General features: G+C 46.4%; 2 protein-coding genes and 5 non-coding genes across 7 annotated transcripts in view; all 7 read right to left on the bottom strand.

Annotated features, from left to right (window-relative positions):
• Positions 1-293: 293 nt before the first annotated feature.
• Positions 294-412, bottom strand: LOC130394032 (5S ribosomal RNA). Its single transcript, XR_008897230.1, has one exon. It is a non-coding gene; the product is annotated as a 5S ribosomal RNA (ribosomal RNA).
• A 333-nt stretch (positions 413-745) lies between these two features.
• On the bottom strand, positions 746-4,648 carry LOC130393849 (uncharacterized). The gene is made up of 2 exons (XM_056604600.1): positions 1,091-4,648; positions 746-860 (listed from the first exon to the last, which is right to left on the bottom strand). The coding sequence occupies exon 1, from the start codon at positions 4,512-4,514 to the stop codon at positions 1,284-1,286; it is 3,231 nt and encodes a 1,076-aa protein (XP_056460575.1). The 5' UTR covers positions 4,515-4,648; the 3' UTR covers positions 746-860; positions 1,091-1,283.
• Positions 4,649-4,656: 8 nt separating this feature from the next.
• Positions 4,657-7,690, bottom strand: LOC130393451 (uncharacterized). Its single transcript, XM_056604131.1, has 3 exons — positions 7,622-7,690; positions 4,797-7,391; positions 4,657-4,695 (listed from the first exon to the last, which is right to left on the bottom strand). Exons 2-3 carry the CDS (start codon positions 7,179-7,181, stop codon positions 4,657-4,659), a joined length of 2,424 nt encoding a protein of 807 aa, XP_056460106.1. The 5' UTR covers positions 7,182-7,391; positions 7,622-7,690.
• A 309-nt stretch (positions 7,691-7,999) lies between these two features.
• On the bottom strand, positions 8,000-8,118 carry LOC130401268 (5S ribosomal RNA). Its single transcript, XR_008903732.1, has one exon. It is a non-coding gene; the product is annotated as a 5S ribosomal RNA (ribosomal RNA).
• Positions 8,119-8,647: 529 nt separating this feature from the next.
• Positions 8,648-8,766, bottom strand: LOC130400194 (5S ribosomal RNA). Its single transcript, XR_008902671.1, has one exon. It is a non-coding gene; the product is annotated as a 5S ribosomal RNA (ribosomal RNA).
• A 519-nt stretch (positions 8,767-9,285) lies between these two features.
• Positions 9,286-9,404, bottom strand: LOC130400439 (5S ribosomal RNA). The gene has a single exon (XR_008902920.1). It is a non-coding gene; the product is annotated as a 5S ribosomal RNA (ribosomal RNA).
• Positions 9,405-9,933: 529 nt separating this feature from the next.
• The window catches only part of LOC130400370 (5S ribosomal RNA), a 119-nt gene continuing 52 nt past the window's right edge, over positions 9,934-10,000 (bottom strand). The window contains exon 1 of the ribosomal RNA XR_008902848.1: positions 9,934-10,000. This exon is cut by the window's right edge and continues 52 nt beyond it. This is a non-coding gene — a ribosomal RNA (5S ribosomal RNA).

Raw genomic sequence — 10,000 nt, 5'->3', positions numbered from 1 at the left:
TTAAAGTGTCAGAGAATGGGTGGTGATTTTTTGACGTCCTCCCATGATCTGAAGTGAGCGTGCGTGTTTGTGTTGGTGAAAGTTTAAGAAATGTACAACTGTCGGTTCAGCCCTCTGGTGCTCCCTGCTGGCAGTATCACTATACTGTCCTCATGTTTCACAAAAATAGTTTTGAGAGACGTTGTCAGTCTTTGTATGTTGCTTAAATCCTCCAAAGCGGTTGGCAGTAAACATCAGGTCACGGTAGGTGACGGTAGGCCACGGAGGCAATGAGCTCGAGTTGAAAAAGAAAAAGCTTACAGCACCTGGTATTCCCAGGCGGTCTCCCATCCAAGTACTAACCAGGCCCGACCCTGCTTAGCTTCCGAGATCAGACGACATCGGGCGTGTTCAGGGTGGTATGGCCGTAAGCAATCAGTGCAGGCGCAAAACCAAGTTTTATACAGTAGCACATAAGGAGTGAGAAAGCTGCTGAGGCTCGACGTTACACTTTTACAAAAACAATCATTAGTTAGATATAAACGGCAGTAATTGATTCAGTAGGACTCCTTATCCATGTAAACGATCATTGTGACATCTGAATTCATTAATTATCTGAAATACACTGCGTGTGCGTGTGATGTTAAATGTTTGAACCAAGGTTAACGGTTAAAGTGTCAGAGAATGGGTGGTGATTTTTTGACGTCCTCCCATGATCTGAAGTGAGCGTGCGTGTTTGTGTTTATTGTGCCCCCGCTTCCTTGTGTGTGTGGCGCGAACTAGCCTGTTGCGTCAGCTCGGCAGATAGATAACAGTTTTCCCTTATAAAGAATGAAGCAGCTTGTTTCCTTTCCAAACTTTACTTGGTAAGCACTGTAAAACTGGACAGATACAAAATACATCTTTCAGTATCTCATACAGACGTTCAAGAACAGTATTCATCTATTGTCCGTTTAAAACGTTTCATAACAAACATTAACATATACGTTAGCTTAGGGCTAACGTCTATTGGAAATTACATTAAGATGCTCGCGATTAGCATAAAAGATCAAAATATACATTCTGAACTAATTTAATTCCATGACAAGATAGCTGTATGACATCTACTTACAGGCAAACGTGTTTTCTGGCCAACCAATACAAAAGAGAAAAAGTACGTGACTGTTGGTTCACATGCATCGTCGAACTACGGCAGGACTGCTAGTACAAAAACATTGCGTTAAAAGTTGACCACTAGGGGTCTCCCTTTCACCAAATAAACATCAGAACAGCACACTCCCCGCTTGTTATAATGCGTTATGACACTATTCCCCTTTTACAAGTAGAACAACTTCAGAGACTGGTCTAGAATAAACCCGTTGAGTACCCTGTCTGACCACCCTCACATCTACTTTGCGAACTTTAGAGTCTTTGCTGGGAATGGCATTCAACACCACTCCGACAGGCCATTCATTCCGCTTGCCCTGTGCATCCTTGAGCAGCACAACATCTCCTTCGCTGAGGTTTGGCTTTTCAACGTGCCACTTTCTCCTTGGCTGGAGGGAAACCAAGTATTCTTGACGCCAGCGTTTCCAGAATGCGTCGGCCAACGCCTGTACCTGCTTCCACTGCTTGATGTATAAGTCTTTAAGGTCGTACTCTCCAGTGGGTGGAAGCACTGGGTTGACTTTCTGTGTTAGCAGCATGGAAGGTGTAAGGACTGTAGGCATGTCTGGATCAGATGACACTGGAACAAGGGGTCTGCCGTTCATAATGGCCATGACTTCAGACATGAGTGTGACCAAAACTTCATGAGACAGACGGGCAGTGTTTGTCTTTAAAAGCAGTGCATCCAGTATTCTGCGGGCAATGCCCATCATCCGTTCCCACACTCCACCCATATGGGAAGAGTGTGGAGGGTTAAAGGTCCAGGTGCTGCTTTGGTCTTCAAGGTAAGTAGTCAGTTCATGGTCACCAGATTTGATCTGCAGTTCCTTGCATGCGCCTATGAAGTTTGTTCCTCTGTCAGAACGGAACAGGCGGACAGGGCCACGGACAGCTGTGAATCTCCTTAGTGCATTAACAAAGCTTGAGGAGGACAGAGACTCTAGCACTTCGATATGTACTGCTCTTGTGACCATGCAAGTAAAGATGACAGCCCAACGTTTATTTTCTGCTATGCCACCTCGCGTGCGCCTTGTGCTTATGGTCCATGGACCGAACACATCAACACCTACATTTGTGAACGGGGGGCCTGCTTCAAGCCGTTCAGCAGGTAGGTTTGACATTATTTGTTCTTCCATTTTTCCTCTCAGCTTGTTACAGGTTACACACTTGTGAATGATGCTTGACACCAGTCTCTTGCCTCCAATCAGCCACAGTCCAGCAGAGCGAACAGCGCCCTCTGTCAGGTGTCTTCCCTGATGAGCAACCTTTTCATGGTAATGCCTCACCAATAAGGTTGCTACGTGGTGCTTTTTGGGGACGATGATTGGGTGTTTCTCTTCCCAAGGTAAGTCGGCCAAAGGAATCCGTCCTCCAACTCTTAGCAGGCCGTCTGCGTCCACAATTGGATTCAGTTTCCTTAGAAGACTGGACTTTGGGACAACTTCACCTCTGGAAAGGCATTTCATCTCCTCAGCAAACGCATCGTGTTGAGCATTTCTGACGATTATTAGTTTTGCTTGTGTCATCTCATTCATATTGTTGATTGAGTCCTTTGTGTAGGACCTGGCCTTGTGTATGAGCTTGGTAACGGCTCGACTGAGTGACTTCCAGCTGGAGAAGCGTTCAAATCGGTTTGACCCCAGCTGACATTCAAAGGCCTTGGTTATGAAGGCTTGGACCTGTGGACGTATGTCTATGTCCGCTTCAGGGTCGATTAGCCCAAATGCCTCTGGCTGTGGGGTGTCTTTGGCTAAGAAAGCTGGACCTTTGAGCCAGTTGGTGTCTTTCAACATGGCTGCTGGCACTGAACGAGTTCCATGGTCTGCAGGGTTGTGTTCAGTGCTGACAAAGTGCCACTGTTCAGGGCTTGTGGACTTCCTGATGCGAGTGACTCTGTTGGTTACGTATACATAAAATCGTCTGTTATCGTTGTTGATGTAGCCCAATACGATTCGGCTGTCTGTGTAGAATGTGACCTTGTGGATGTCTGTGTCGAGTTCTTCTGTGATTAACTCTGCCATTTCAACAGCCAAGACAGCACCACAAAGTTCGAGCCGTGGTACAGTGTGTGGAGGATGAGGTGCCAGCTTTGACTTGCCCATGACGAATCCAATGTGAGTGTGTCCATTTTCATCTGTTGCTTTAAGATAGGCCACTGCTGATATGGCCATAGTGGAAGCATCAGAGAAGACACAGAGTTCTCTATGTTTGGTGGAGCACAAAGAAAAAGGCACATAGGTTCTTTCAATCTGAAGCTGCTCAAGCTCATGGAGTGAGTCGGTCCACATTTTCCACTGTTCCTCTTTTAGCGCTGGCAGAGGAGCATCCCATTCAGCTTGTTCGGCAGACAGCTCCCTGACTAAGGCCTTTCCTTGAATTGTGACAGGTGCCACGTAGCCCAGGGGGTCGTAAAGCCCATTTGCAGTAGACAGGATTCCCCTTCTAGTAAATGGCTTCTTCTCTCTGGATACACGGAAAGTGAATGTGTCTGACTGCAAGTTCCAGGTGAGTCCCAAGCTGCGCTGCAGTGGCAAGGGGTCAGCAGTTAGCTCCAGATCCACTAAGTTTTTGGCCCGCTCCTCAGGCGGAAAGGCATCCATCACAGTGCGGCTGTTAGAGGCTATTTTGTGTAGCTTAATGCTTGACTCTGCTAACATTTCTTTTGTACTTTGCAGGACGGCAATGGCCTTTTCTTCAGTGGGGAATGAGGATAGCCCATCATCAACATAGAAGTTTCTCATGACAAACTGTCTGGCTTCGCTGCCGTGTTCCTTTTCTCCATGCAGGGATGCTTTTCTCAGGCTGTAGATGGCTACCGCAGGGGAAGGAGAGTTGCCGAAAACATGTACCTTCATCCGGTACTCAGTGATGCGTTTGGTTGGGTTGTTATCTTCAAACCACAAAAATCTCAGAAAATCTCGATGCTCTTTCTGGACAATGAAGCAGTAGAACATCTGCTGCACATCGGCTGTTACTGCTACAGGCTCTCTGCGGAAGCGCATCAGGACCCCCAGTAAGGTGTTGTTCATGTCAGGCCCACTGAGAAGGACGTCATTGAGGGAGGTACCTTCGTGCTTCGCACTGGAATCAAACACTACCCGTATCTGGTCCTTTTTCTGTGGGTGATAAACACCGAATATTGGTAGGTACCAGCACTCTTGTTGAGGCCTCAGCTCTGGAGCAGGCTCTGCTTGATCTGCGTCAAACATGGCTTGCATGAAGTTGAAGAACTGTTCTTTCATGGCACTTTTCTTCTCCAGCATGCGACGGAGGGAGGCGAGACGGTTGACAGCATGCTGTCTGTTGTTGGGCAGGCGCTGCCTATTTGGCCTGAATGGCAGCGGTGCTACCCAGCAGTTTGCGTTGTCCTTGTAGACTTCCTTATCCATGAGGTCAAGAAACAACTCATCTTCGATGGAAAGGCCAACTTGGTCGTCACGCTGTGTTCTTTGAAACACGTTTCTGCCCAGGCTGTCTATTTCATTGGTTGCAGGAGACACGCATGGAGAGGTGTGGGGTGGCACAGCACTGTCAATCTTCTCTCTGACTGTTAAGCTGCTGTTGCATGGGCTGAGGAGGGAGTGGCGCCCGCTTATCAGCACACTGGTTCTGAAGATGCTGACAGTGGTGGGTTTGTGTGCTCTTCCTAGACACACATCTCCGATTATCACCCATCCCAGGTCGAGTCGTTGGGCAAACGGTGCTTTGTGTGGCCCGTTACATTGTTCTCGCACTTTGTGCACCTGAATTAGGTCTCTTCCGAGGAGAAGGAGGATGGACGCTTCTGGGTCGAGGACTGGGATTTTGTCTGCCAAGTGTTTGAGGTGAGGATGATGTCTGGCTGCATCTGGTGACGGTATTTCAGACCTGTCGTCTGGCAGCATGTCACACTCAATCAGCGTAGGCAAAGGAAGGTGGATGTTGCCGTCTAATGACTCCACCATGAAGTTGCTGGCTCGCCGTCCGGCCGTATCCACCACTCCTGAGCACGTCTTCAAAGTGTATTGTTTTCCTGTGCCTTGAATTCCAAAGTGTTCAAAGAATTCTGTTCTGCCTAGCGACTTGTTGCTCTGCTCATCAAGAACAATGTAGGTCTTCATGGCTAGGTGTCTTTGACCTGCAGGATACACTAATGCAAGACAGATTTTGGAGCATGATTTTGAAGTGTTCACACTTCCACAGATTTCCGTGCATTTCGACGTCACAGACGGAATGGCTTCGAGCGTCTGCCGCTCCCCGCTGTGATCCACGGTACTCACATGGGCCTCGGTTTTCCATGGAGCAGGACCTGGATGTAGAGCTGCTGGGTGTCTGTCGCTGTTGCACTCCTGGCACAGCACAGTCTTCCCACAGTCCTTAGCAACATGAGTGGACGACGCACAACATTTGAAACAGATGTGTTTTTCCTTCAGATACGCTTTTCTTTCTTCCAGAGTTTTGTTTCTGAAGCTACGACATTTTCTCAATGGATGAGGCTTGTTATGTAGTGGACACTGTTTGTCTGGGTCATCATGTTTCCTGGCTGCTGTGTTGTTATCGTCGCCACTTGTTGAGATTTCAGTCCTACTCACAGCAACTGATGTTCTTGTGTGATGACTGGACGGCTGGAAAACACTCTTTTCTGTCTTTGTTGTACACCATGCTTCTGTTATGCTAGCAAAGCTAGGATCGTTGCGTGTTTTTGCTTGTTCACAGACAAAGTTGACAAAGACTGAAAAAGGAGGATATGGTACTCTGTGCTGATCCTTGTAACGTGATCCTACAGTAATCCACCTCTCTTGCAGGTTGGACGGGAGTTTCTGGACTATTGGGTTTACTCCACGGGAGGTGTTGAGGTATGCAAGACCAGGTAGGAATCCATCTGCCCTGGCTGCTTCAAGTTCCATGAGAATATCTCCCAGTTCTCTTAGCTTGTGGTTTTCTTTGACTGAGATTTTAGGAAATTCTTCAACTTTTCCTAGAAGAGCGTTTTCAATCACCTCTGGTGAGCCATACACATCTTCCAGTCTTTGCCATAACATCCTGAGGCCTGAAGGTGGATTGTGAATGTGCACCGCTCTGATTCTTTTAGCTTGCTCAGACGACGAAGGCCCCAGCCATTTGCACAGCAGATCAAGCTCCTCTCTGGGAGAGAGTTTTAGGTCGTCGGTGGAGCTGATGAAAGATGCCTTCCAGGCCCAGTAGTTCTCTGCCTTGTCCTCAAACTTCAGCAGGCCCGAACTCACCAGCTCACGTCGCATCAGGTACCTCCCTAGGTCTGTTGCAGCCACTGCGCTGGATGAGCTTGTGTTGGACATAGGGAATGACTGTGTGTGGTAAGGCTGGGAAGGTTGGAAATCATCACTGGTTGGTTTCAGGTTGTAGGAGAGCCCTCTGTAGCTGTATGATTTTTTCTGTGCAGTGCTGGTTGCCTGATTTGGGATCCAGGTGTCTTCTCCTGTGAGTGTGTGGGGTTGAGGCAGCTCAATAAATTCATGGTCACTGCTTTTACTCAGATGTGCATGGCCCTGGTTTTCACATTTGTTTACTTCACCGCTGTCCATGGTAGGCTGGCGCTCTGGTGAATGTGAAGTTTTCTGTGGCTTTGCATCTGATGGTGAGACTGTGACTGTATTTACCATGCAGGCTGCTTTTTCACCCTGATAGGACTGGTGACCTGGATTTGTAACAGGAGTCTGCAATTGAGCATTTGAATTGTGCATTTCGACTTGGGTTAGAGGCTCTGTGTTTTCATTTGCTCTCCTTTTAATTGGGCTTGACCATTCATAATCATATTCTTCAGCAGCTGCTTCTAAGATTAAAGCTTCAGCGTTTGCAGCCGCCGCTGCCTTTTCTAATTTCAGTTCATGCAGACTGGCGTTTAGAATGGCTTGCTGTTTTAGTAGCTCTGCCTCTTGTCGAGCAAATGCAAACTCAGCACGTGCAGCTTCTGCTTTAGCCCGTGCTTGCACTGCCATAGAATTAGCTACAGATTGTCTGCTGGTTCTGGAGTAGTTGGATACGAGTGATCTTGTTTCTAGTTCATCACAATCCTCTTCTTTTCTTCTAAGTGACATGGTGATTGTGTTAGATGGTACTTTACCTCCAGATCGGACGAACACTGGCCGTTGGAAGAGTTGCCTTTTTACTATTCTGCCCCCGCTTCCTTGTGTGTGTGGCGCGAACTAGCCTGTTGCGTCAGCTCGGCAGATAGATAACAGTTTTCCCTTATAAAGAATGAAGCAGCTTGTTTCCTTTCCAAACTTTACTTGGTAAGCACTGTAAAACTGGACAGATACAAAATACATCTTTCAGTATCTCATACAGACGTTCAAGAACAGTATTCATCTATTGTCCGTTTAAAACGTTTCATAACAAACATTAACATATACGTTAGCTTAGGGCTAACGTCTATTGGAAATTACATTAAGATGCTCGCGATTAGCATAAAAGATCAAAATATACATTCTGAACTAATTTAATTCCATGACAAGATAGCTGTATGACATCTACTTACAGGCAAACGTGTTTTCTGGCCAACCAATACAAAAGAGAAAAAGTACGTGACTGTTGGTTCACATGCATCATCGAACTACGGCAGGACTGCTAGTACAAAAACATTGCGTTAAAAGTTTACCACTAGGGGTCTCCCTTTCACCAAATAAACATCAGAACAGCACAGTGTTGGTGAAAGTTTAAGAAATGTAAAACTGTCGGTTCAGCCCTCTGGTGCTCCCTGCTGGCAGTATCACTATACTGTCCTCATGTTTCACAAAAATAGTTTTGAGAGACGTTGTCAGTTTATGTATGTTGCTTAAATCCTCCAAAGTGGTTGGCAGTAAACATCAGGTCATGGTACGCCACGGAGTCAATGAGCTCGAGTTGAAAAAGAAAAAGCTTACAGCACCTGGTATTCCCAGGCGGTCTCCCATCCAAGTACTTACCAGGCCCGACCCTGCTTAGCTTCCGAGATCAGACGAGATCGGGCGTGTTCAGGGTGTTATGGCCGTAAGCAATTAGTGCAGGCGCAAAACCAGGTTTTATACAGTAGCACATAAGGAGTGAGAAAGCTGCTGAGGCTCGACGTTACACTTTTACAAAAACAATCATTAGTTAGATATAAACGGCAGTAATTGATTCAGTAGGACTCCTTATCCATGTAAACGATCATTGTGACATCTGAATTCATTAATTATCTGAAATACACTGCGTGTGCGTGTGATGTTAAATGTTTGAACCAAGGTTAACAGTTAAAGTGTCAGAGAATGGGTGGTGATTTTTTGACGTCCTCCCATGATCTGAAGTGAGCGTGCGTGTTTGTGTTGGTGAAAGTTTAAGAAATGTACAACTGTCGTTTCAGCTCTCTGGTGCTCCCTGCTGGCAGTATCACTATACTGTCCTCATGTTTCACAAAAATAGTTTTGAGAGACGTTGTCATTCTTTGTATGTTGCTTAAATCCTCCAAAGCGGTTGGCAGTAAACATCAGGTCACGGTAGGTGACGGTAGGCCACGGAGGCAATAAGCTCGAGTTGTAAAAGAAAAAGCTTACAGCACCAGGTATTCCCAGGCAGTCTCCCATCCAAGTACTAACCAGGCCCGACCCTGCTTAGCTTCCGAGATCAGACGAGATCGGGCGTGTTCAGGGTGGTATGGCCGTAAGCAATTAGTGCAGGCGCAAAACCAGGTTTTATACAGTAGCACATAAGGAGTGAGAAAGCTGCTGAGGCTCGACGTTACACTTTTACAAAAACAATCATTAGTTATATATAAACGGCAGTTATTGATTCAGTAGGACTCCTTATCCATGTAAACGATCATTGTGACATCTGAATTCATTAATTATCTGAAATACACTGCGTGTGCGTGTGATGTTACATGTTTGAACCAAGGTTAACGGTTAAAGTGTCAGAGAATGGGTGGTGATTTTTTGACGTCCTCCCATGATCTGAAGTGAGCGTGCGTGTTTGTGTTGGTGAAAGTTTAAGAAATGTACAACTGTCGGTTCAGCCCTCTGGTGCTCCCTGCTGGCAGTATCACTATACTGTCCTCATGTTTCACAAAAATAGTTTTGAGAGACGTTGTCAGTTTTTGTATGTTGCTTAAATCCTCAAAAGCGGTTGGCAGTAAACATCAGGTCACGGTCCGCCACGGAGTCAATGAGCTCGAGTTGAAAAAGAAAAAGCTTACAGCACCTGGTATTCCCAGGCGGTCTCCCATCCAAGTACTAACCAGGCCCGACCCTGCTTAGCTTCCGAGATCAGACGAGATCGGGCTTGTTCAGGGTGGTATGGCCGTAAGCAATTAGTGCAGGCGCAAAACCAGGTTTTGTACAGTAGCACATAAGGAGTGAGAAAGCTGCTGAGGCTCGACGTTACACTTTTACAAAAATAATCATTAGTTAGATATAAACGGCAGTAATTGATTCAGTAGGACTCCTTATCCATGTAAACGATCATTGTGACATCTGAATTCATTAATTATCTGAAATACACTGCGTGTGCGTGTGATGTTAAATGTTTGAACCAAGGTTAACGGTTAAAGTGTCAGAGAATGGGTGGTGATTTTTTGACGTCCTCCCATGATCTGAAGTGAGCGTGCGTGTTTGTGTTGGTGAAAGTTTAAGAAATGTACAACTGTCGTTTCAGCTCTCTGGTGCTCCCTGCTGGCAGTATCACTATACTGTCCTCATGTTTCACAAAAATAGTTTTGAGAGACGTTGTCAGTCTTTGTATGTTGCTTAAATCCTCCAAAGCGGTTGGCAGTAAACATCAGGTCACGGTAGGTGACAGTAGGCCACGGAGGCAATGAGCTCGAGTTGAAAAAGAAACAGCTTACAGCACCTGGTATTCCCAGGCGGTCTCCCATCCAAGTACTAACCAGGCCCGACCCTGCTTA

Source organism: Gadus chalcogrammus, chromosome 12 (assembly GCF_026213295.1).
Source record: "Gadus chalcogrammus isolate NIFS_2021 chromosome 12, NIFS_Gcha_1.0, whole genome shotgun sequence".
Lineage (NCBI taxonomy): Eukaryota > Metazoa > Chordata > Actinopteri > Gadiformes > Gadidae > Gadus > Gadus chalcogrammus.
The sequence above is the reverse complement of the archived record's forward strand: the minus strand, read 5'-3'. Positions and strand labels throughout refer to the sequence as shown.